Source organism: Nasonia vitripennis, chromosome 2 (assembly GCF_009193385.2).
Source record: "Nasonia vitripennis strain AsymCx chromosome 2, Nvit_psr_1.1, whole genome shotgun sequence".
Classification (NCBI taxonomy): domain Eukaryota; kingdom Metazoa; phylum Arthropoda; class Insecta; order Hymenoptera; family Pteromalidae; genus Nasonia; species Nasonia vitripennis.
This window is the reverse complement of record NC_045758.1, coordinates 34,009,543-34,035,319: the sequence shown is the minus strand read 5'-3', so window position 1 is coordinate 34,035,319 and position 25,777 is coordinate 34,009,543. Positions and strand designations below refer to the sequence as shown.

The following is a 25,777-nucleotide window of genomic DNA, read 5'->3' as shown; positions in this document are numbered from 1 at the left end:
CTAGCTACCTGAGTTGTCCCCCCCCCCCCCCACTGACAAGTACCCAATCTGTCTCGTCTTGTCGGGTATTTTTGGGTAGGCTAACGTTTTCTAACCTGTCAAAATGTTATTGTTATATATCATTATTACAGGCAACTTAGTCGCAAATGAATTTTATTATTAAAAATTGCAGTTCTTGGCTTAGGCATATTTCTATGTATCGGCTCTCGTAGTGCCTCGAAAGCTAAAAAGTGCTCAATCAACTCCGCATTTCACAAGTCGAAAATTCCATGAAATTGTGACATTTAATTTAGACAAGTGCAAATTTTACAATAATGTTTTTTTATAAAAGTAATTTTTCTCATTTGTTTTGCAATATTAGTATTAAATACGTGTTCAGCAATCCTTAAAGAAAGATACGATTTTGCAGTCAAAATTAAAATATACTTCAATTTCACAATAATTTGTTTGTGTAGAATTATTTAATTTATTTATTTTTAAATCGTGATGTTTAACTAGTATTCAGCAACCCCAAATACTAAGGAGTAGTACAATTCCGTCATAAAAATTTTAAACTTTACAATTCATTTTAATAAATTACTCAATTTAATTATTTTGCAATTATGTTATTAAATTCGCACTCAGCAACCTTTAAAACTAAATAGTACTTAGTACAATTTTGGCATTCAATTTCGAGAAAATACCATGCTGTGGTCGCTATTTGTCACGTGTATATTGCGCATGAGGCTCATAGCATTTTCCGATGGGCCGCTTGCGATTTTTCTATTCTGTGCACTTAGTCCTTAGACGTTTTTTCCCATTTCTCGCTGATGAAAATTAAATAAATCCTAAACAAGATCGTTTTTTCCGTGTATATGACAATAACATTTTAACACATTTGAAAAAGTTAGCTTACTCAAAAATACCCCACAAGACGAGACAGGTTGGATACTTTTGAGTGAGAGAGGGGGGAGCAACTCAGGTAGCTAGGGGGTGGAGCAGCCCCTTCGCAGGTAGAGAGAATTGATAGGCCTAATTGCATCAGTGGCGCCGGTTCTAATCGTTAAAGCCGGCGGTAAAATCCAGCCGTTGGCGAGACTTTATTGCACCTATAATCCTGTTTACTGAGAAGAAGCATACTTTTACAATATACCATGCTTGAAGCAATTCAGGTATAACGCTTGCCCGGACGCTCGGACCGTCGAACTCTGTATATTCGCCTTGTTAACGACGACCTACTCAAGATTCCTATATAACTTCTCCACACCATTTAATTTTACACGTACTTCGTGGCGCTGATGGATACTTAACGAGGCGAATATATATGAGTATAAGTGGCCGCACTTTTCGCTCGTCGATAAGTCGTGTACCTATATTATCGAGAATGATTATCTACTTAACCTCCCAAACACGTAGATAGAAATGTTAGAAGAGACGGCAAAATATATGTTTTTCCATTGATAAATCAATTAACAATTTAAGATTAACAAATGTCTTTTGTTACTTAGCTATAGCTACTTTAACTTTAAGTTATTTTATTTCTTTGGATCGTTAAAGGTTCTTTTAGTTATTATTAACAAAGGTTTTATACTAAATTAATAAATACAGTGTAGAAAAAATATTTATTTACATTGACAAATCGAAAATATTTACAACAAAACTACGAAATTTAATTATAAAAACAAAAATCAGTTCATTGATGTGTAAAATATTTTACGTGTCAATTTTTCCAACTACTTCAAACCATTGCCTTAGGGCATCACTTAAAACTCCTGGCAAAGCGTTGATGTCTCTTAGTATCATATAAAATGGGAAAGGAAAACTATCCATGTAAGAATTAATTGCAATTAATTTACCCCCTTGAAAGACGGGCATTCTAATATCCAATATAGAATCCTGTAAATAAAAAATGAAAGTTTAAATAACGATTTACTAAAATAATGCAAAATTAACTACCTGCGAATAGATATAGCGTACCTTATTTAAAGGATTGTCTACGATTATAAATACTAAAAATATATCAGCTAAGCGAGCTCTTCTTACAGCAAGATTAACTTTTTCTGTGCCTTCTGAGAAAATACCTCTACCATCGGACAGAACAACCAGCAGTTTTGCATTATCAGTTGAATTACTCTGACTTTGAAACATGTCCACAGTAAAATTGACTAGTTCACCAACCATAGTTTTCTTCTGTTCAAATCTCATTTTTTGTACTAATCTGTAAATTTAGATATATTATTTAAGATTGATAGTGTGATCATAATCAATTATTTTAAGTTATTATAAAAGTTGAATCCATCACTAACCTTGAGCCACTGTGTTCGCTGAAAGTTTCACCCAATGGATGCAGTACATTTATCTCTTCTCCAAAGCTAAGGACCGACAGCTGTCCAGCCTCTAGGTAAGTCATAGCCTTACTGATTAATGATAATGATTCAAAGGCCAACTCCTTAGAATGATTATCTGCCATACTGCTAGAGTCATCAATAGCCAGTACGATTTGATAATCTCTCTTTGAAGGTTTTGTTCGTCGAAGCCAGATTTTGTCTTTTCTGAACTGACTGGCAATGTAAGGTATAATCTTTCTCATGTTGATTCTTCTGCCCGTGCGGTAGTCGCCCTTCAACCTAGATGCTTGTGTTGGTTCAAGGACCAATCTCAGTTTTTCAGAGAGATCTCGTGCTGGAGCATCGGTAACGGCGCTAAGGGAATTCCAGGCGGCGACTGCTTCTTCTGTTGTTGGAACTTCTGTCCACTGACTCAACATTTTCTCGACTTCCATTCTTTGTTTTTCGATCCATCTCGTCGATAGTAATTCGTTCTCCACTTCAGTCAAGTTGGTGAAGAATGCTGATTCCGCACCACGTTGAACTGTCATAGTTTCTGTGGTTTCGCCTTCGACATCCACAACGGTTTCGAGCTGCCCATCCTCCGTACGACCTGTAACATGATTGCAATGTATGCTTAATATTTATAAACTACGCTTGCAGTTATTAAATAGTGAAATAAACATGTATATTACCTTTCTCCTTCGAATCTTTCTTATCCTTGGATTTATCATCAGTAGATACTTTCTCAGAGTTTTGTTTCGAGGCAGGTTCTTCTTCCATTTCGACTTCTTCATCTTCGTGCATATCGACATCCATTGCTTCTTCTTCGTCTTTAGGTGGTTCCTTCTCCTGTTCCATATTTGATGCTTGCTCTTTCGATTGTTCCTCAGTAGCTGCGTCTACAGCATAGTGATCGAATTTCTCTTTTTCCTTCACGTGCTGACATATATCTGGATCGCCTTCTTCCTCTTGTTCTGCACCTTCTTCGTTGTTATCATCCTCAGGTGCCTTGTCTTTGGAATGTATCATAGTACGCAGCTTTTTCTTGTCAGGCTCTATTTTTTCAGCCAAAGTATGATCTTCGTCGCTTTTTCCAGGATTCTTTCTCTTTTCGTTTTGTTGTGCTTCGTTTTCTTGATTTGTAGTTGGCTGCGTCTTCTCGGCTGACGAACCTGAGTGTCCAGAATCGTGCTGCTCTGCTTGAGACTGACCTGTACCCTTATCTTTTTTCTCATCCTGCCAATTTTCAGCGCTAGATTCCTCTTTTTGATCCGGCTCATTCTCAGCTTGGTTAGCTACTTGATCGCGCGAACCACCTTCTTGCTGATCAGCTTGCTCTGCGGCATCCATCTCCTTGGATGTTTCGTCGGTGCTTGGTAAGGCTTTTTCTTCTGGTTCTTGCTCCTTTTCTTCGGATTTTGTTTCTTCTTCCTCTGGATTCTCCTTACCAGCGTCCGGCGCTTTTTGAGCACTTTCCTCCTCATTTTCGTCTTCATTTGCACCATCCTCTTGCTCAGCTTTGTCAGCGGGTTTTTCGGGATCATTTGCATCCTCTTCATCACTCGAATCTTGATTTTTGGTGTCCTTGTCTTCTTGTACTTCTTCCTCAGCGGTTTCCATTTCCTCAGCTTCTGGAGGAGGCATAGCCTCTTTCATTTTGTCAATATCGAAGGGATTCTCTTCGTTATTTGGCTCTTCATCTTTCGCATCATCTTCATCGTCCATATTCATCTCTTCTGGAAGGTCAAGTGGTTCTGGCTCTGGTTCAGGTTGATGTTTGCCGTGATAAGGATTAACTTGATCTTCATCGTATTCTGGTTCTTCCATTTCATTGATTTCCTTCTGTTCTTCTTTTCTTTCTTCGTCTTGATCATCATTACCTTTCTCGTCCGAATCTTCAGTTGTACGTTCATCTTTGGCACCAAATTCTTTTTCACCTTAAAAATAAAATTTCATTGCATACAATTTCATTTCAAGATCACATTTTGAATAAAAATTAACTTGCTTTACCTGTTTTTTCTCCATCACCAATTTCATCATCTTTCTTCTCTGTTTCTTCAGACTCAGGTTCGTCTTCATCGTCTCCCCAAATTTGCTCATCTAATTTATCAGATCCGTCGGCAGTGTCGCCCATTTGTTTATCAATATCCTCATCATCTTCCTCGTCCTTGTTTCCATCTTCATCTTCTTTTGGCTCTACATCCTGTAACTGGCCCTCAAAATCTTCCGACATTTCAATTCCATTATCTTCCTCGGGGCATTCTTTATCTTCAGGTTTTTCTTTCTCCTGGCCTGCCGGTTTTGCGTCCTCGAGTTGATCTTCTGTCTCAATTTGTTCTGACACATCCTTCTCTCCTTCGCCATCACCAAGTCCCATACCTCCTTTACCGCTTTTCTCTTCAGAACCTTCGTCGCCTTCTTCAAGATCCAAGTCTTTCGGGACGCAGAAACCGTTGGTAGCAAGATCTAAGAAAACGTTCAGCTGCATATGCAAAATCTTGCAAGTGATCCGTAGAGATGCGACTTGTTCGTTTAAGTAAAATTGAGCAAGAAGAAGATATTGCTGGAGCAGAGGTAGACACTTCTGTAGAAGCCTAAAAATTAAATTTATACATGAAAAATATTAATATATTTAATAGAGATATCAATTAGTAACCTTCTAAATTTCTTACCTGCAACCACTTTGAATAACTTTTGAATCTCCATTTAGTATAATTCTCAATAAACCGTTCAGAATTTCATAAATTTCTTTCAACTTTAAAGTTGCTATATCTTTTTCAATTGATTCGACTAATTTTTCTCTTAATTTGTTCTTTTCATATTCATCCTCTGTATCTTCTTGTTCTTTTTCGCGTTCAGATTCATTTTTATCGTCTTTTTCAATCGCAGGGGCTAGATTATCTTTGTACTTATTTTGAATAACGAGAAGAATTGAACTCACTAATTTTTCGAAATCACTTTCACATTTATCCAAAACTTCCTTCTCTGACGGACTTTCTGATTCTGATTGCTCATTAACGTAAGTATTTATTTTTTCAAACTGATCGAGTTGATTTGCCATATTTCTTTCGAGGAAAGTTATATTTTCTAGTAGCGGATGTTTTCCGTCTTCTACTGCATCGAATATAGCCGCAAATTGGTTTATTTTTTCTCTAATATTTTTCAAAGAACCAAAACTATCTTTTAAAAATGCAAAATGTTTAGATGTCATAATAGAAGCCTGCACATCATCTGTACGGTCCTCTTCGTTAATAATATCAAGTTCAGAGAATGTAATATTAAACTTCTTTGAAAGATCTGCGATGCCAGTGAGGCACTCTTTTACGTAAGTGTTTGTCTTCTCCCACAATTCATCACCTCTCTTGCAGTTAACGATAGGTAGATCATTGGTATCTAGATTGTACGAGTAATCGTCACCTTCAATTTGAGACTCAGTGGGACAAGCCTGTAGATAAACCAAGAATTGTTCTAGGATAGTCCGTGAAGTGATCAGTAGTTCTCTTAAATTAGTAGCACTATGCCACAGATCTTTTTGTTTGGTTATTGCTAAATCGTCGATGTTGATCTTAGCGAGATTTAAGACTTGAGAACGTACTCTTACGAAATACTTCAAGACTGAAGCAAGGACCTTCTTTTGCTTATTAGCCAAAAGCATTAAATGGGCAGAGAAACCCTTGCACCATTCCATATTCTGAGGTCCAAGATCCGTTTTATTTGACAAAAGTGCTTGGTCAAGAGCATTCAACTTGATTAGCGAATTGTAATAATATCTAAAAAAATTTCACGGGGTTTATTTCAATCTAAAAAAAATGTATTTGAGAAATATTGATGATTAGACAAAATTTATGAATACCTTTCGCAGCCCTCCCATTGCTCCAAAGTTTTTTTCTCAATTATACCAGAGCCAGCTGAATTGAACGATGTTCTCAGCTCTATGGGTGGTATAGTAAAGTCCAATACCTCATCCAATCGGTTCTTCCAAGCCAGCACACCGATTCTATGAGAAACTCCAAAACCTTGTAGCGTTTTGAAATAATCGGCTAAGGCCATACGCTTTTGTTGCAAGATGTTCTTTGCCTGGGACTTCTGCTTGGGCTGAAGTTGCGTTCTGTCTATTTCGAGAGCTCGAAGACGCGCACTATGGCTCATAAACTCTTCGATGAATTCTTCAAGGCTCATTCTTAGTCCTGGATACATTGATGTCAAAATAGCCTCTTTGCAGAGTTTCTTTGCGCGCGATAGATAGTGACTATCAACCCTTGAGATCAGATCACTTTTGATGGTAACATCGGTGATAATGAGTTTAGGTGTTGGAGCTAAATAGTCGTTGGGATCAACACTACTGTCGTGATCAGCCTTTGGTTTATCCCAGATACCCTAATAATAAATAAATGATTATTTTTATAATGTATATATATATTTTTTTTTCGAAATTTTTACTCTTTGAAAAATAACTTACTGCCTCGCTCTTATAAGTTGGCTTGACAACCAAGAAGGGCGTTACAACGTCCTTTAAACCGGTTTCATATTCCTTGATGTGCTTGTGCAAAGTTCGATGAGTTTTTTCTACTGTCTCCTTAACTGACCAATAGCTTATGTCATTCCATCGCGCGATTTTTACAAAGTCTTTAAGTTTCTTCTCGATTGGTGCTTTAATCGCGCTTATTCTGTTGTTGATATCGGGTAAGAATTGACTGTAATAGTTGTAAATATTCCAGGAGATTGCCAGTGCATTGTCGCGTTCAACACTTGGATTCAGATAATAAGTATGACAATGGAAGGTTAGAAGAAGCTCTAATCTAGCTTCGAATTGCGCAAAAGAAGACTCCCTCATAAAGATCTCTAAAGATTCTATTAACTTCTTAGTTGTTATAGCATCTTCTTTAGATTTTTCTGTAATTAAAGAATCATTATTACAAAATCAAGAAATGGGAAAAATAAACCAAGTCACAGAACATTACTATACCTGACGAAGGATTCTTTGAAACATAACTCTCGAATAGATCGTACAGGAAGAACCACCACTTGGACGTCTGCGACCGCAATCTTAACTGAGCAGTTATCAGACAATCCTTCCAGCAAGTTAATTCCAGCTTACGCCAAGATATAATCTGCTGTGTCAGTGACAAAATGAATTCCGTCAAACTCACTCCACTGTGAGCATTTTCTTCCCACTCGTGCATCTTGACCAGTAACATTTCTAAACCTGTCAAGAATCTCGATACTGCCGAAGTTACAGGAAAAGAGTAGATTCTATGCAATATGATTCTAATGGAGACTAATGTCGGATGCTCTGGCCATTCGTTCAAAAGCTCGATTATTTTATTCGAGATTCTCTCCAACAGAGGTACGCACTGCTTCACTTCTTCGACATTGCTGTCTCTGTAGTAATCGTACAACTTACTGCTCTTTTTGGCTGTCTTAATACAGCTCTCGGGATTGAGAGTTTCGCCTTGACCGAGTCGAGCTACTAACTGGGTAAGAACGTTCAAACTTGTGTACAATTCGCTGGTTAGTTTATGGTTGAGTGCTGGCGCCACTCTGTCTAATAATAGGCCAAAGGTGTTGTACCGCTGAAGTAAAGGCTCTATAAAGTCTGGACGAGATTCGTTAGCATTTTTAAGAAGCCATTCGGAAGACGTGAAAGATTTAATGATACTTGAATGAATGTTCTGAACCTAGAAAATTAAAATAGAATTTTGTCATTATGAAACGTTATAATAGATACTACCAAATCGTCAAAATAAATAAGTACGTACTTCTTTGATATCGTTCTCAGTGATCAAAGCTCCAAAATCTTCCACTTTACTTTCCACCGTGACCTTCTTCTCCAAAGTTGGAACAAGACTGCTATCGACATCAGCAAAATCATCTTCTCTATGAGTAGGGAACAAGCTCTTGAGTTCCTGAGCTATCTGCTCTTCTTCGGTCAAACTTTCTCCCTTAACCTTAACACGATTCTTGTACAAACTGTCCTTTTCGGCTTCGCGTTTCTCCATTTCTGTCTGCTGCTGGCGCCAGATCAAGACAATTTGCTGCAGAAGGTTGTTCAGCTGCACCCACAGGTCTTTTGTCAAGTTGCCTTTTATTACAATGTAGTTATAGAATTCATAAAGACCCGCTATGGTTAACCTAAATTGCTCTTGCAGCGTCACGAAAGTATTTTCTGTTTTCATATTAACGCTTAGCAATTCTCTGCTCTCGTGTGAGGTACATAACTCAACCAAGCTCAAAAGATTTTCTTGTTTTGGACCGACAGTTGGGAAACGGACTAAATCGCGTATGAAGGATCCTAATTTTTCAGAGTCGAATTTGGATTCTGCGACGGCTACTAGGCGACTACTTTCGTCGATGAGGATTCGAATACCGTGACGCATCTGAGCGAGACCAGCGAGAATGGGATAGACAATGTCGGGGTAGCCGGATAGGAATCTGGATTCTATCTGGTCCATAAATCTTCGCATCGACTCTAGCCAGATCTCAGCTTCTCTTTTGGTGGAACGAGCGCTTTGTATATTGCTTTCATTCACCTTGAAAGAAAAAGTTAATGTAAACATAATATTCATATGGATTATTAAAAAAAGTAATTTATCGATTCAACAAACCTCGTTCTTTAAGTTGGTGGTAGTTTCAATCAGTTTCTGTACGTGTTTGTCAACTATAGCGTAGGAACCAAGAGCTGTTCGGAAATTGGTGAATTCTTTCGATAAGGTGATAAATTCTGCGTTAGCTGGTCTCACAGCCTTCAATTTCTGCAAAGAATCCTTTTCCTCCTTTAACTGTTCAAGGTTTGCCTCTATAGCATGGAATCGTGGATGAGCAATATGGTTGTCCAATAGTCCTAAAATTCTAGAGTACAACTTGGCAACATAAAGAGTGTTTTCACAGTCGTTGACATCTTCCTCAACGTAACGCAGCTTGATAGCTACTTTGTACACCGGGTCGATGTAACTCATATTGCCGAATACGAAAGCTTGAAGGTATCCTAGGAGAGTCCAAGCTTTGCCTCTATTCAGACTAGATGTTTCCGTAGTCAAGGTTTCCGAAATACTGCGTAAATCTTCTAAGGGCTGCAAATATTCCTTGCTCACTGTTGATTTAACGCTGGGAAGTAGCTTCTCGCTTTCGATTGATTGCTTGAGGGACGAATCAGCCTCCACTCTATCACAACATGCTAAGAATTCCTTCAGCAAGCAGCGTAAAGTTATCAAATCGTTGGAAGTATGATTGAATTGCAAGGAGTTCAAAGCTACGCTGTTTTTCCACAGAGTATCGTTGAGAGTTTTTAGTTGCTCAAGACGCGCACTATAACTACCAAGATTAGCTCCAGTCACGATAGCAGATTTTTCAGGATTCGTCGACTGCGACATATTCAGAATTAGTTCAGAGACTAAGCTCACGAGTACAGGTCCACTGGTTAGATTTTCTCTATCTGATATTTCAGGAAGATAAGCGGAGTCATCCTTTTGATCTGAACTTACGCTTTTCCAGTGCGATACTTGTTTGAAATGTTTGATAGCGTAAGAATTTTCGGTGAACTTAGAGAACCAGATGGACAATGCAAATAATAAGCGGTTTCTCTCCTGAGGGTCGTCTTGTTTAGTACAAATAGTATTCAATATAGCAAGTAATTCAGCAGGTATATTGGGTAAGCTCGAATGGTGAGAAGATAGATAAGTGGATGGTAAAGAAACGTTATCTCCCTCTTCAGTTAATTTTTCGCAAAGTTTTCTGCGGAAGGATTCCACAAACAGCGTAAACATATACTCATGAATAGGCCAAAGTTGAATCTTCGTCGTCATCTTTACAATATCTTTAGGTGACGGAGTGCGCATTTCTGATTCTTTAGGTGTCTCTGTGATGTTCAAGTAGGTTGCACAGAAATCAGTCATTTTTTGTAAAATTTCAGACACGTTCTCGTCGAGTACTTCATTGGCATAGATGTTGTGCCACAAATTTATCAACTCTGATCGAATTTTCAATGCTTCATCAGTCTGCAATGTGATGAATTTCGGCTCATTCGATAAACTGTTTGCTTTGATATACTTATTCCTTGAGGTGGAGAATGAGTCCGTAATTTCCTGTAGCGATGAGCACGTTTTTAATACGATATCCGAGGAACATGGCAGAGGCGAGTTAATGTGCTTTTTGTAAATTTTGCAAATTTTCCTAAACGGATCGTAAACGGACATCAAGCTGTTGTCGATTTCGTTCATTAAAGATTTCACAAGATCACTTTCCTTCTTATAGTCTGTGTTTAGTTTATGACCTTCGTAATTGTCTTCGAGGAACCTGATGAACTTTTTCAACCACTTGTAGTGTACTTTCAGTAACAGACCTACTTCATCGATTTGCTTGAGTAAGTTTTGAGAACTTTCTGCCTTATTCAACAATATCATTTTGCCCAGATCGCAAAATCTGTTAAAGTATTTCAAGTTTTGACGAAGCGCGACGTATTTCGAGTTGTCTATTACCTTTTTGTTGTACCTGAGTATGTTGTCAATGAATTTTTTTACTTGAAGTAAAAATGACACATACTTGGTTATGAGGATTTGGTTCTTCAAATTTGATCCAGTCATCTTACCCTGGCGATGTGCCTCTGAAAACTGAGAAAGACTGATCGTATTTTGCCTGCCTTCGACTTTCCATCCTCTATCCATGTTGTCGTCCACGACTAGAGTTTCATAGTATAGAAGTAGCGCCAGGTTATTGGCGTTCGCAAAGTGTTTGCCGTCCCAAGGCAGCTTTAAATCGCAATCTTCAAAGTCAAAGGCCAAGATTTCCTGGGCCAACGTCGAGTTTTTCTTCTCCAAGAACTCCAGGTTGGAGTTCTTCTGGAAAATGTTCGCTGCCCACATTTCCCGGAAATCTACGTCGCTGACCGACGAGTGCTCGTAGAAGTTCAGCAGGATGTACGGTAAAATGTCCAGTACTTCGACGCTGATAATGTGATTCTGATCGGCGACCGCCGCGAAGAACTCGTTGATGAAGTCCGTCTTGAGCGAGAACTTGGCACTTTCGTTCTTGGCCGACCAGCCCACACAGTAGCCTTGAACGCACCAGTCCAGAAGGAGTCCTTCCTGTCTTAGGAGCGTTAGTTTGGAGTTGTCCTGCAAGTTTTTCAGGGTGCACGTGGCCGCATTCAGATCCAAGACGTAGTCGTCGCTCTCGTTGATACCGAATTTCTGAATGTTGTCCCCGATGATCGACGCCAAACGCATTCTCGTCTCTTGATGGAAGACGGAACGAGCTTTGAGGTAGACGTCGGTGCAGGAGCTTTTGAAAGCTTCTAATACTGGAAAACCGCGGGCGAGCTGCTGTACCACGAGGAAGGCGCTGTGGAGCAGCTGAATGACGTTCAGGTTGTCGACGTTGGACGGGTCTTCGGAGACCTCTGTGTGGATCGCCATGAGGGCCTCTTGATGGTTTCTTTTCGTCAAGCCGCTGTTGTAGAGCAGAGACCTATAGTCGAGTTTGCCGGTTTCTGGATTCTCGTTGTAATTGAGCATATAGATTTCCACGCCTCTGTTCCTCATAGCCCTGGAAAAAAAATGGATGCGCAATTTGTACAACGCTAAAGTAATAAAGTGTAGTGTTTTTATTTTACGAGAGCATATAAACGCTCAAAGTACCTGGATATCTCGCCGTATCTCGGGTCCATCGTTAAAAAGAGTCTGAAATTTTCATGAGGCTTGATGGTCACGACGTTTCCCTCGCTATCGACGCCGCGCTCGCCGATACTAAGAACGCCGTTGGGTTCTAACAGCCCATTCAGCCTGTCCAATACTGCAGGACTGCACAGATTCACTTGATCTATGAGCAGCCACGTTCCTTCTTGCAAACACTTGAATAATAACGCTTCCATTAGTATTAGATCTAGTAGAGATTTATTTTTAAAGAAACTATTTGATTTACCTTCACGAGGATACTGTCGACCCATTCGAATTTCCCACCGGCGTTCAAGCACTTGTCTTGCTCGACGAACTCTTTGAGTTTGCTCAGATTTCCTTCGATCTGCGCTATTTCCGACAGCACTGAATTCTCAAGACTCTTCATCTCGTTCAGAAGCTTCAGCAGTTCGTCAATTTTTTGAAGAAACAGGCTCGTGGCGAGAGCCATGGTAACGGACTCGCAATCATCTGAAAAAGCCAGAGTCAATGTTTTTTCAACGTCGAATAGTACCTGTATACCCTTGATAACTCGAGAAAAGGAATTTACCGTGCGAAAGTTCGCGGACTCTTTCAATTAGCGCTTGGTACTTCTCTATCTGGGAAATATTTTCCTTGCTCACTTTAGTCTTCAGACTGTGCGTCAACAAGTTTTCCGTTTTCTCGACTAGTTGCTCCAGGTGTCGATTGTAGTCGGTCTGCAAAATACGAGAAAAAAAGAACGATTTAGCAAAGAAGCAGTGACATTGATAATGATCTTTAATAACTTGAATTTTTTGTAGATTGAATTTTTGGGGTACCGAAGAAGGTCCTTGTAAGCGAGGATAATTGAGGGTGAAATATTGACGAGGTAAATACGTAATGTGCATCCGTCTACGACTTGACGAAATGTATGTAGAGGATCGTTTCGGGCATTAGCAAAAGTAGTACACGTTAAAACGCGATCGACCCTGTATTGGCGACAGCAGAAATGAAAATAACGCATCGGCATTTCCCAAAGAAATATCCCTCGCATAAGAAATCCCTCAATCAACTTATCGCCTATTAGTCCAATCGATCAGCTCTCTGCTCGTCAGTCCCCCGAAAGCTCGCTAACTGTCGCGCCTGCATTAAAACCAGGCAACGCAACGAGTAGTCCATTTCGTCCATTTCGATTTTCGTATCGCTCTCGTCGCATCCTTATCAGTACAGCGCGTGTAAATACACCGAACCTAAAGCCGCGCAAGTGCACATCGCGCTTTAATCGCGCCAAAGGAGTGGAGAGAGACAAGACACGTCGGCGCACAATACGTCACTGTCCGTGTACGTATAGCTGGCAAAACATCCGACGCGCGTCATCTGTGTGTAGTCTTGCTGATCCCGAAGTTGTGGCTGCGCTCGTGAACCGAATAATTTATTGGCCAGCAGAGGCGCCTCAGCGCTCAATCATAGATCAGCCCCGGAGTTAACATCCGCTCTGCCGCTGAAATTACTGCCGATACGTCGAGGGGGTCGCTGCAGGTATAAGACAACTAAGAGTAGCGCGAAACTTTTTTCATCGATCCGTCGAAGTTCAGCATGCTTGCCTCCTTGCAGCAGAGCGAGTCGCGTGTGGATATCTCTTCAAACGAATTTTCGGGAAGATTTGTCAAGACGCCGGCGCCGAGGCAATCATATTTTACCGTAGCGAACCGTGCCATTCCAGAAGTCTCGCTTTTTAGCGTCGCAGCAGCTTTATGCGAGGAAACTACTTTCGGGTAAGAGCAAAAATGGCCTGAATCAGAAAAAACCGCACGACACGTGGGGCGAGCCTTTTTACTTCGCGTAGCCTTTGCTCTTGTACAGAAAAAATCTGTTTACCATAGTTAAAGCGCCGAGCATGACGTCACCCGCACGCGAAAAGTGGCCTCGAAAAGACCTCGCCAAACGAAAATTGTCGCATCAAAGAGTGCAGGCTTGGGTTCAAATTTCCGTTTGAAAATCCTCTCTCGCAAATGGAACTTTTTGAAACAGCTCGAAAAATTCGCCGTAGCGGCTCCAGGAATTTCGTTAGATCACCGCGTAACGCCTTCGCCAAACATTTATGCAGCCCGTTCTCGCGTCATCCGATGAGCTAACAAAGAAATCGGACGATCTATAAAACTCTTCATTCTCCACGCAAGTAAGTATCTCGTGAAAAGCCTCGGCGGCTGCGTTCCTTTGGAGCATTGAAATTTTAATTTAGCCCCGCACGCGGCCCGGATAGCTCCTCCTCGCGCATCCGCGTAGGAGCTTGAAGTGGGTGTGTGTGTGTGTGTGTGCGAGACAGAGCTTTGAGCTTGCGGCGTCATCAAGCCGTTGCCCGGCCCTTTATGTCACGTATCCGCAAGGATCACACGACTTATTCACGGCTCGGCTCTCCCACGAGAATTTCATATTCCGCGGAAATCCGCCGCGGGATTATCCGGGCGAGGGCCGTCGACGGCGCCGACGCTGAAACTGCGCGCGAGTGATTGATTTGGTCGAAGTCTCGAGTGAATGAGCGGTTAGAGGAGAAGAAGAGAAAGGAAATCATCGCATGCGGAAATTTTTATTTTAACGCGAATCGCTTTCTGCCATTCGCGTTATTCGCGAGCTTTCGAGGTGGATGGACATGAAAAATCGTGATTTTGAAAGTTGCCGTTCCGTTATCCGATTTCAAGCGAAAAGTTACTTGCAATTATAGTCGAAGATCTGTATTACGCGGAAGAGCGAAACGTTAACGCTATTAAAAAGAAATTAAATTATTTTTTGTATTGAAACAGACTCTCGGCACAGCGCACGAAATAAGCCCTATTCGAATAAAATCCGATGGTTAATGCCCTAGAAACTCTGCAGCACTCGAAGAAAAGTAGAAAGCTCTGAGAGCATTTTCAAAAAAACTCCAACTCGTAATGAATTCCAGTACGAAATCGTATCGAGTCTCTCGCAAACTCCGATAAGTCATAATCACGTCCTGCGCTATTTCAAAAATAACAATCCTAACGAGCATAAGTAGATCAAATTCCCCTAATCATTTTACAAATCTTCATGGACAAACTTTCAAGCGCTCGAGTACAACGTCAAAGAAAAACGACTCGACAGCGCACGATCGTGAATAAAAATTACATAAATTCGATAATATTCGATCTACGTGTAAGGTATGCCCGAATCGAGGAAGGATTTTGCTTCGGCATCAAAGGCACGTCCCACCGGCGTGCGCTATCGGACCTCCGACAAATTTTCGTGGCCTACTAAAAGTTTTTCCACCCTTCGAAAATTTACGCGCGCTCGCGCTTTCACCTCGCAAAAAGCAGCGACGATGACTTGCGTGAATGGGAAATCGATCGTGTATTGCTTGCACGAGGGTGAAAAACGATACATGAGGGATGCGCCCGACGACGTAGCACCTTGACGGATTTTTTTTTCTAGTCTCTCTTCAATGAGTACATGCCTTTTTTGCTTTGATTAATCGTATTTTAAAGAACGACGATGCGTTATTCATCGACGTAATTCGTTCGATTATAGATTTTTTTTATCAGGTGCGACTTTTTTTGGAGATTGAGTTGAACGAAAATACTTCGCTAAAAAAGAGTTTTAAAAGCCCGTATTTCCGCATCAGAATGAAACAGTCAACACGTTTGGCAGCGATCGGAAAAATGTGCCCTCATAAAGTGCAGACTTTTCAAACGCGTTCACAAAGAACTCGTAGCCACGGTGACATCGTAGTATGTATACCACGTGTGTACAAAGTATGCGACCAAGTCAAAAATTTTATTCAGAAAAAGCGCCCAAGTTATTTTCAAATGAATGGCAGGGTAATGGTCTGGTGAAAATAGTTTTTAGAGTGGTCGATTGTGATAAAAACGGTAAGTAAAACACTTTCCAAATTTTTTAAAGTCATTCAAGTTTTAGATATACTACCAACATTAAAATCTATAAAAGGCTTCAAGAGACTGTCGAATTCCCCTACCCAGCTGTAGGAGAATGCTTTCAGAAGCACTTAAAAATTCCGCAACCATCCCGGCCGAGAAATGTTTTCTCGCTTAGCATAAAGTCACCTCACGATTTTCCCGAATTCCGCCCAAGAATATTGTGAGGAAACTCCACGTGACGACACAGCAGCACAAAAGCAGGACAGTCTCCGCGCCTACGTAGCAAAGGCAGAAAATCATCATCGCGCGATCAAGATCGACCGGAAAAGCGCCGTATAACAACCAATGACAGTGGATGGCCCACATCTCGGAGACACGACCGAGTTTTATACAGAAATCGGCCGTATAAAGGCTCGAGGGAGTCGAGCTATACACGCAACTCTTTCCTCGGACATTCCGGACACGTCCGCGGTTCGGTCTTTGAATGAGAGAAGAGGCAGGGGAGACGCGGCAAATAAATCCGGGGGCGTGAGCGTTTTTCCCATCGCGCAGGACACATGCACAGTCGCACACAGGCAAATGCTGTGTCTAATTCGACGCTGCGGAAGATGGAGAGCGGTTGGAAGGGAAAAAATCGGGGGAGGAGGAAGACAAGGAACAATCAGACTCTGGCGGCCAATTCAATTGCTGTGGGAATCGCGAGCGGAAAATCGATTCCCCCGCGAGGCGCGTTTACTTAGGTAACCGGTGACGTTTGAGTTTTCCAGCTATGTTTGCTTTGTCTCGCGTCTATATGGGCCTGCTTTTTTTCTGAAGTCTTTACAATGACTGAAACTGCGATGACTCCGATGAATATGAATCTTTTGTGCGCTGCACTCTGAGACTGCGGTATGCTAAGTACACCAAGTCTCCCAGGTATAATGGAACGAAAATATACGTCTTTCAGAATATTCCATGAATCGTGCATTATAATTTCATATGAGCTTTGGCGGAACACCATCAAGTGAGAAATAACAAGATTACAAAAAAATCGTATAAGGACGAACAAAGCGAACCTTCGATTGAAAGGCGAAAATACGATACACTGTGTGTTACGACTATTTATACAAAATCGATTGAGCTTTATTTTCAGAGTGAATAAAAAAATCGAGCTCTCCACCTCTGCGCAAACAACAGCAGCAAGCAGATCAAGCAAGCCTTCGCCGCAGGCTTGGAAAAGCACTAATCTTGCCATCTCTACGCTCCAGAGTCCCTTACAGACAAACTTTATGTAGACGTATTAAACAAAAGGCGAATAAAACGAGATCAGTGTACCTTTAAAGAACGACATGCGACACGAGAGAATAGAGAAGTAGATAGATCTCCTCCGCTTTAAGTAGCTGATGGGCACCCTTATCAACGGTCCTTGAAGTTTCCCCTATAAATTCGATCAACTCTTATTTCCTGGACAAGTCTATCAGCTTTCGAGTCTTCAAATTCAGCTACAGAAGTCAGTGTTTCTCCGCTGTTTTTAACACTAAGCGAGAGAAAACTAATCTTCCTCACACATCAGACCTCGAAAATCGCTGAAATCTGGGTGTCACTCATCGGCCGTTCTCGATATGTTTGCACGTTTTCTCGTTAATCTAACCTTTATAGGCTTAAAGTAGACGGAGAAATACGCAAAAATAGTTAGGGCAGAACTTCGGGCAGTTGCTGCTAAGGGCCGAAATATCGCCTCGTACCGAAGCTCGAAAATCACTGAATTTTGGGTGTCACTCATCGGCCGTTCTCGATACCTCGGCACGTTTTTTCGTTAATCTAACCTACACAGACTTGATAAGGACAGAACAATATAGAAAACTAGTTAGGCTAGAACTTTGGGCAGTTGCTGCTAAGAGTCGAAAAACTCTCGGAAATACATGCCAGCGGCAATCGACGAATTCCGTGCACTGAATTATTCTTACTTATTCACCGAAACATTTTGTCCATTCTTATTGGCCGTGCCACTTTTTTTGCGAAGATTCAATTTGGGTAAAAGCAAAACATCATATACCACACGGGAGGCTGAAATGCGCAGCTCGATATCTCGCATCGGAGCTTAAAGATGACGAGCCGATCGACTAAGCCGCAGCTCGCGAAATGCTAAACGCGGAAAATGGGAATATACTATATCCTGTAACGCTGACGAGTAAATGTGATAAGGAAATAGGCATCGCGAACTTTCCTCCGCGCGAGAGAGAATCAATATAAGGAAGCAGAGGTCCATCTGCCGCTGCTGCAGGAAAGCTGCCTCTCTCTCTTTTTCACTCCGCAGGTGTTCGAATAGGCGGTGCCGGCTCGTGACGAGCAAGAAGGTAAGAACAGCTCGGCTGAAGGTTTAAAGGAAATGGATTCCGCGATTTTTCGCTATTCTCATAGCTGAAAGCCAGCTTTGGAGATCGAGAGGTGAAAATATGGCCGCGAAATGTTTTTCTTTCTGAAAAAAAAAATTACATATATATAATCTAAGGTTTTCGTAAAAATTATCTCAGCAACTACAGTATTTGTACACGCGCACGAAATTCCACATCGACAGTAGTGCACACGGAACTTTCTAACTTCCTCCTCGTTTGCCCTCTTATACACTAACTTCTCGCTAAGAATGTCAGCGCCGCCAAGAGGCAGAGAGAAAGAGAGTCCACACTGCAGAGCCTTGCAATGCCAACAGAGCTGAACTGCGGAGTAGGAGGCGACGGCTTGGCAGCTGTGGGCTCCTTGCGGAATTCTGCAGGGAGCCTTTGAAAACACACATCGGTGCGGCTATCGGACGCCGGGAATTCCTTTTGATCACCGCCGCAAAAAGAAAGTGTCGATGGAACGCGCACTTCCCGTATATCAATTTCGCGTTATCTTTACAATCCTTTTACCGCTGATGGCTGTGCGGCGTAAAGGGAGCACTGATTCGAAAAACGGGGGGAGAGGTTTTTTATGTATACCGAGAGCTGCTTTATGGGGGCGATAGAAATTTCGCGCGAAATTGAATTTCGATTTTTTCGGTCAACCGCTACCGGACGATAGTTTGCCGTTGGTCATGCCGCGGTCCGCTGCTTTTTGATGCGATAGGATTGTCTTTGTTGTTTTTATACTTATACGCTCTCGTGCTTTTTTTTCTATTCGCATCGGGACAAATGGAATTCAGAATTCGATTTCAGAATAACGAATGTCCATTCGAACATTCCATTTCGGCTAGCTGTTTACGTAGTTGTGTAACGGCGGAACGTTTCCGAGCATTTTCTCTCCGAAGATGTGGCGCGCGCATGCAGACTCTGACCATTAGAGTTACAGTTTACAGTCATATCGTAGACTAAGACGAACTCTAAGTAGAAGAAGCTTGCAGTAGTCAGACGCGAGTCGCGAAGTCATGTGATTTTCAAAGCTTCCGCAGACCATCAAGTTGGACGTCCCCTCGAGCGCGACGCTTTACTTTCGTCTTCCTTTTCTACTCTATACTGCGCACTGCGCTATAGCGACATTTTTCTTTTTCTCCGCCGCTCCAACAAGATTTTCAAGTGAATTTATACAAAATTCTGAGCTCTCTTGTAGTTTTCCGCGCTATGAGCTCAACTTTGTTCGAGTAAAAATGCTAATTGCGCATTTCGTGCGACGAAAGGCAATTTCGAAGTTTGAAAGGGTCGTTTCTTGGAAGACACCTATCGACAACAATGACCTAATCAAAAAATGTTCACTCGCATTCCGGACAATAGAAGCTTACTCGCCCCCCGTAGCAAAGAGTTGGGGAAAGAATTGATTGCTTTTTTAATTGCTTTCTCGGCTGGCGATCGGTATCGGCGTTAATCAGCGCGCAGCGAATGAATCTCAGTGGTCCTCGAGGGAGCAGTAGTAGACGACTCTGCGATTTGCAAGACCCAAAAGCGAATTCGTCGGGCGAAAAGGACGAAAGGGGTGCACAGTGGAAGTGTGGGAGGAAAGAAAGGAGCTCTGAAGTGGATGCTCCTTCAGACGTGCGCGGCTTGCTGTACTGAGCCAAGTTCGAGAATGGAGGTAGGAGAGCTCGAGAGGAAGATTGATTTTGCATTTATGCTCGGTCACTCGTTCATATAAATGTATGAATGTTGAGCCAGCGCAGGGATTTTAGACTGTCTAGGTTACCGAGTATCACGCGTGCTCGCGCTCTGTGAGTTTATATTTTTTGGAAAAAGTTTTGCAAAAGGACCTTAAAAGAGAACGACGTTATGATCAAAGGCAAAAATCTTTTTCATGCGAGTTCGAAAGAAACTCGGATTCACAAAGAGAAAATAAGAATATCGCCGCTCGAAACCTGGCCGGCTCTCTCTCTCGTACGCAAAATAAACAAAGTTTTAATTGGTCAACAGGTAAGCAGGCTTCTCAGCCAGTAGCATAAAGTAAAGCATGGATACGCAGCGCGAAAAAAGAAACGCTCGCGTAGGCAAGAAATAAAAGCAGAGAGAGAGGGAGACACGCTTCAGAGGCTAAGATAAAAGAAAAGTAACGATGAACCGGCGAAGGCAGGTAGAAAAGTTTAACGAGCAGCTGGGATACATGTTTGAGGAATAACGAGATTCCCCGGCGAATCGGGAATGTATAAGGAGACGCAAAAATAAGAAACACCGCCGGCGAGCTTACCTGAAAACAATAGACGCCTGAGACAGAGAGCTTTTTGCAGCGAGTGAAAAGGAATTCAATGCAGCGGAGCAGCGCGGAGAATTTGATTTCGTCGAGAGAGCTACGGGGGATTCCGAGCAGGTATTTAGAAGGACAACTTTTTACGGCTCGCGTGTATACCTCGGGCGTGAGCACAAAGAGGAGCCGAGCTAGAGGCGTCGTCGCTCGGCTTTCAGAGAGCTAGACTCGTCGCGGGTTATTTTACAACTTGGTATTATTGTGCTGCAGCGTAAATTGATATAGCGCGCTAGTCCTGCACTTGCCCCCTTGGATGCGAGATACACGCACAGTTTGAATGTTTAATTCAAGTTTCCGGAGAGAGCTGCTTCTTTATTTTCGTTTAATTAATTCTCCCGCGCGCGCGCTCCGAAGCGAAATAAATTCACAAAAGTGCAGCGAGAAAATGGGGTGTATAACTCGAAACGAGCGCAAAGTCAGATCGAGAAGCTATCACAGGATAGAGCCCGGGCATTGCTCCAAAAGAGCAGTGCACAATTAGGCGCGCGATGAAATTAGGTTCCAGCTCTCACACCATTCCGGCTGCGGATCTCGCTCGGTGAACTTTCCAATCCAAGAAAGTTACGCCCTAAAATTCCCCCGTTTTTCCTCCCGTTGCGCGAGAAAGGCTTCCAGGCGCGTAAATACTCGCGCGGCCAATTCGATTTGTTTTGCTAAGTAAGCGCCGGAACGAGGTCTTGTTGTTGCCGTGTAGCGGGCGGGACACGTGTTTTACGAGAGAGAGGATCGTTTTTGCAGCGCGGAGACGAGCGCGCAGCTCGAGGAGAAAATAGCCGAGGGATCTCTCTCTCGGCGCTTCCGGCGCACTGGACACGAGAAAGTTTCGCTGATACGGACAAAGTTTTTAATTGTACGAAAATAATTCGTCAGCGTCGCGAACTGAATTTGCCTCGCGAGTCCTAGTCGAGCAGCGAGTGGCTTCCAGGACCGAAGAAGTGAAAATCAAGTGAGTTATTCATGGGTTAGCTTAATTTTGTAAAATTCAACGACATCGAGTTTCAACTCACAACCCCAAAAAACAGCACACGCAGAGCGAGTAGAGCTCAGAGGGAGCGAGTACAAGCGCGGAAACTTATCGCGCATAATGACCCGAGAAAGCGCAGCGAATCTCTGCCGCTCGAGTGCGCGCACTGCGAAAACGCTGAAGACGAGTGGACTGCGCGAGTCATTAAAAGCGAGGGCCTGCCCCAGCCACCTTTACGTATACAGGACTCGAGAATTACGCAATTGTATACTCCGAGCGAGGGATGACGACGAAGTCGCCGGCATTATCCGAAATAAGGCCGCGGGGATACTCTGCGGAGCAGCGAACGTCACCCCTACGTCGACGTGGTCTGTGTGTGTGTGTGTGTGTGTGTGTGTGCGTACGTGCGCGAAACTAGAATTTAACGCGGGAGCCAAACACAGACCGAGATTTAATTAATGCGGTTGTGGTTCTTCGTGAGCTGGGACACGCTATCGTTTAATAATAATTTCGCCGGGCGACCCCCGGAGCGAGCGAGCGACTGAATCTATTATGGCACGATTAAATAATGTAACTTATGAATAATGCAGGCTCGTATCCAATTATGCTCGTCGATGTTTGTTCTGTCCGCGTGGTTCTATGTATGTGCGCTATTGTTGCGCGGCGAATGCCGATGTGATGAGACAATTGCGGTTTAGAGTCGCCGTTCCACGAATTATTCGAGCAACTATATTTTCCAACGAGATTTCCACCGATATGATTCTTTCACCCGAATAAAACCACGTCCTATCCGTTCAAACGCAAACACGCCCGCAAGCCTTTCGGCGGTCAAATACCGGTCAAACTTTCCTATATCTCCCTCAGAGAGGATACAGAGGTGAGAAGCTTTTCCGGTGTGTGGAAAATCGGTTAATTAGCGCGGCTGCGACGTCGCTCGGAAAAATAATTATCCGTCACTCCTCGCTGATTAAAGGCCTTTCTCTTTGGCCACTCGAGCCTTTTCTCCGCGCCTTTTTCAGCCATGGCCTTTCAAAACTGCTGCTGTATAAAAAGAGAGCCCGAGCGACCCCCGCGGCAGAAGAGTGCACCGGTTCGCGCCAAATTTATTCCGCTGCGGCTCCATTCTCGCCCGGCTCTCTCTTTTTCGCGAGAGCTCTTATTCTTTTATTCCCAAGGGTCTCGGCTCCGAGGACGAGCAATCGGGGATTTTCAATGCGCTCTTCGAGCGGTATTATTATTGTTATCGCGTGTTTTGAGAGCTGGTCGCTTTATTTATGCTTATCTGAGCCAGCTGAAGGTAGAGAGCGTGAGTGTACGCTTTATGCCGAATTAGAAAATTCTGGGACGCTAACAGATGTAACTTTATTTTCACCGAGTCAAAGCCGTACAGTTTGCGCGTAGTTTTTCCGCGGAAAGTTGCTCGCGCTTCTTTTGATATGTCGACCTAATTTCGCGATCCGCATACGACCTTTCGCGCAAAACACGCTTAAAAATTACCGTTCGCCGTGTGTGCTCTTTTGAAAATCAGGGCAGATTAACCCCCCCCCCCCCCCCCCCAAGCAAGCAAAGGAACTTTATACGAGCCCCTGCATTGTTTCGCCTAATTGAACTTCACCATATCGCTCGGCTTGTTAAAAATTTACGAAAAACATACTTCTATCTCGAAAGGAGGTCGCAGGCGCAAAAAAGTCTCACGCTAGAATCATCGAAACTGATCTCGACGAGGATTTCGCTTCGCAGAGCCGTCGACACGGTATATCGAAGGTCGTCGTCGCAACGTACTCCCACCCCCTCAGGTCCGCTCCCCGCAGAGGACGACAGAGACGATAAGGAAGTAAACGAGCCCCTGGGGCTTCATTTGAATGTACTCTCGGCTGCGCTCTCTATCGGACCAGATCTCTTTGCGTTTTTTCTTCCCTCCTTCGCTCTCTCTCTCTGTATGCCGCTGCGCAAAGTTCGCCGGAAGTTCGGCGTTATGCGAGCCGCACCGCCAAAGCGGCCCTTCTTGCGCGCGCGAGCTTCTTCGGTAGCTCCCAGAAGAGCGACGAGCTTTCGCAGAGGATATTTACATACGTAAACGCGACAAACTCGGTTAATGCTATTGCGCCCGAGCAGCAGGTGCGCGAGGATTTTCCCAGTTGGAAATGCGCTTGCGAGATTTTCGAGGCTGCTTTTGGCGGGAAGATTTGTTTTCAGGGTTATATGCGGCGCTTCCCTTACTCGGTTTGATAAGAAGAGCGGAGGTAAAAATGGGATCGAGCAGAAGGTTGGAAATTGAAAAGATTTGATAAATTCCTAGGATTTAGGGGATTCGAATCCAAAATTCAAAATAGTATCTTCCGGCTGCTGCCGTGCGACGGAGCAATTTCAGGAATGTGGAACGCGGAGCACTTGCATTCACTCGCTACTTGTTATAGGTAATCGAACGATGGTTTTCTCGAGTCTCTTCTGCTTCGCGGTCGGCTGGCACATTCCTGCGCCGGCGAATTCCGCGGTATTAAAATTCTCCAAGAGCAATTCGCCGACTGTCGCAGCTGGCCTTAAAATTCCATCCCAATGATTAGTACCTGCGATAAATCTCGAGGTCACGTGAGATCTTATTGAATTAAAAAAAAAATCGTTACCTCAGCTTCAGGCTTATCTCGCTAAAATCTCAATCCCCGAGAAATCGAGGCTCTCGATCACCGCCGCGAAGCCATCGAACTTTCAGCGCACGATTCCCGCGCTGCGGCATCTCTCCGACGTATAAGTACACATCGAGCTGAGTGCAGCCTCATGAATTTTACCTGCCGCCGAGTTTGTCAAGCATCGGTGGCACCGCTGCTGAAAAATTCATCCCAGCTGTGCGAGCTTCTTCAGCCGACGGCCGGGGTGAAACAATGTTTGCTCGGCAAACACGGCTATAAGTGCCGGCGCGCGCGGTTACTTGCGCGGGTAATTAAAGTTCGAGGGTTAGCAGTAGCCGCTGCTGTTTTTGCCCTCTGATTGTACTTGCGGGCCGAGGCTTGATGAAGCTTTTTTGAGACACTTTAAAAGTTCGCGCACACGGTAGACTGCTGCTAACTTTCAGCGCTGGGAAGGAGAAAACGTGTGAAGCTCGACTGGTTCCCCGTGGATCCACTATATTTCATTGACTCTCGTAATAAAAGCTATGATGACGTAAGCGTTGAACTTTTTATGCTGCGGCTTGGTGTATTGAACTTTTTTGCAGCGGGGAAAGAGAAGCTTCGAAGGGAGAATGATAAGAATCGCGCGGAATCGTATTTTCAGTGTTCTCTGACCGATTTTCGAATTTCGAGAAGTTTTAATTTAAACTTTAACGTTCATATCACGAGCTTCGGCCACGTACAGCATTTCATCCGACAAGATTAAGCCCCGAAGAAAGAAATGCAATTACAGTAATTAAATACACCCGCGCGAACTCCAGCCTCTCCGCGATAAGTTCAACGCACATTTTAAAGCCGAGAGCGCGTCCCGGTAGCGATAAATCCTCTCGAGGGCCAAAACAAAAACACACGCTGCTCAGAATTGAAAAAACGAGCGCAACACGCGCGGCGCAGTGAAATTAATTAATGCGCCAGCGGCAATGCAATCCTCGACGTTTTCGCGTGCAGGAATTATTCCGAGGGCGCTCGGGTGTGGTCTTCCAAGTTTCGCGCAAGTTCGGGCTATTAAGTTTGGCGGGCGGCGCGTTGCCCTTGCGCAGTCAAAGTTCCGCGGCATTATCGAGAGGAAGAGGAGCCTTAATAGACCAGCGGAATGGTGCAGCTTATTAGCCAATTGGAGACGCTGCGCACTTTTCGCCGTGAGATAGCGCGACGCGGCTGTGCGGAACTCGCAAGTTTATATCTCGCGGCTTGTTCGGCTATTAATTTGTATAAGTATATCAAGCGGTTATTTCGAACGTCAACATTATTATTCAGAGCTTTATTCTGAACTCGAGTTCGACATCGGAATAAGTAGACTTACCCACACGCCGGAGCTTCCTAATCACTCGTGTAACGACCCGAGCCATTTATTCCGCTAACAGCCTCTCCTAACAAAGCTCTGCCGGCTTAGCTTATCCATTAAAATTCGCTTCCCCGATACACCCGCAACTAACTAATACGCCGTAATTAAGCGACTCGGCGCGTACACCGAATATATCCAATATGCGCAATCCGTTCAAGATCCATAGCCGCGCCGCCGCTGCTGTGTGTATTAAAGTCATCGTCGCGATATCGGGGGAATTACGCAGCGCGGCTAACTACTTTTCGAGGAGCCAATTACCGGTTCAACTGCTCTTGTAATTATCCACTGCAG

General features: G+C 43.3%; 1 protein-coding gene across 1 annotated transcript in view; it reads right to left on the bottom strand.

The window, feature by feature from the left end:
• Nucleotides 1-1,582: 1,582 nt before the first annotated feature.
• Nucleotides 1,583-25,777, bottom strand: part of LOC100120017 (midasin) — a 93,578-nt gene continuing 69,383 nt past the window's right edge. The window contains exons 13-26 of the mRNA XM_016982618.3: nt 12,528-12,675; nt 12,225-12,448; nt 11,942-12,153; nt 8,915-11,849; nt 8,069-8,839; nt 7,276-7,987; nt 6,769-7,202; nt 6,163-6,686; nt 4,982-6,079; nt 4,320-4,903; nt 3,002-4,246; nt 2,286-2,919; nt 1,957-2,197; nt 1,583-1,875 (exon numbers count right to left, since the gene is read on the bottom strand). Coding sequence (XP_016838107.2) covers nt 1,693-1,875; nt 1,957-2,197; nt 2,286-2,919; nt 3,002-4,246; nt 4,320-4,903; nt 4,982-6,079; nt 6,163-6,686; nt 6,769-7,202; nt 7,276-7,987; nt 8,069-8,839; nt 8,915-11,849; nt 11,942-12,153; nt 12,225-12,448; nt 12,528-12,675 — 9,945 coding nt within the window. The 3' untranslated portion in view covers nt 1,583-1,692. The remainder of the gene's footprint in view (nt 1,876-1,956; nt 2,198-2,285; nt 2,920-3,001; nt 4,247-4,319; nt 4,904-4,981; nt 6,080-6,162; nt 6,687-6,768; nt 7,203-7,275; nt 7,988-8,068; nt 8,840-8,914; nt 11,850-11,941; nt 12,154-12,224; nt 12,449-12,527; nt 12,676-25,777) is intronic.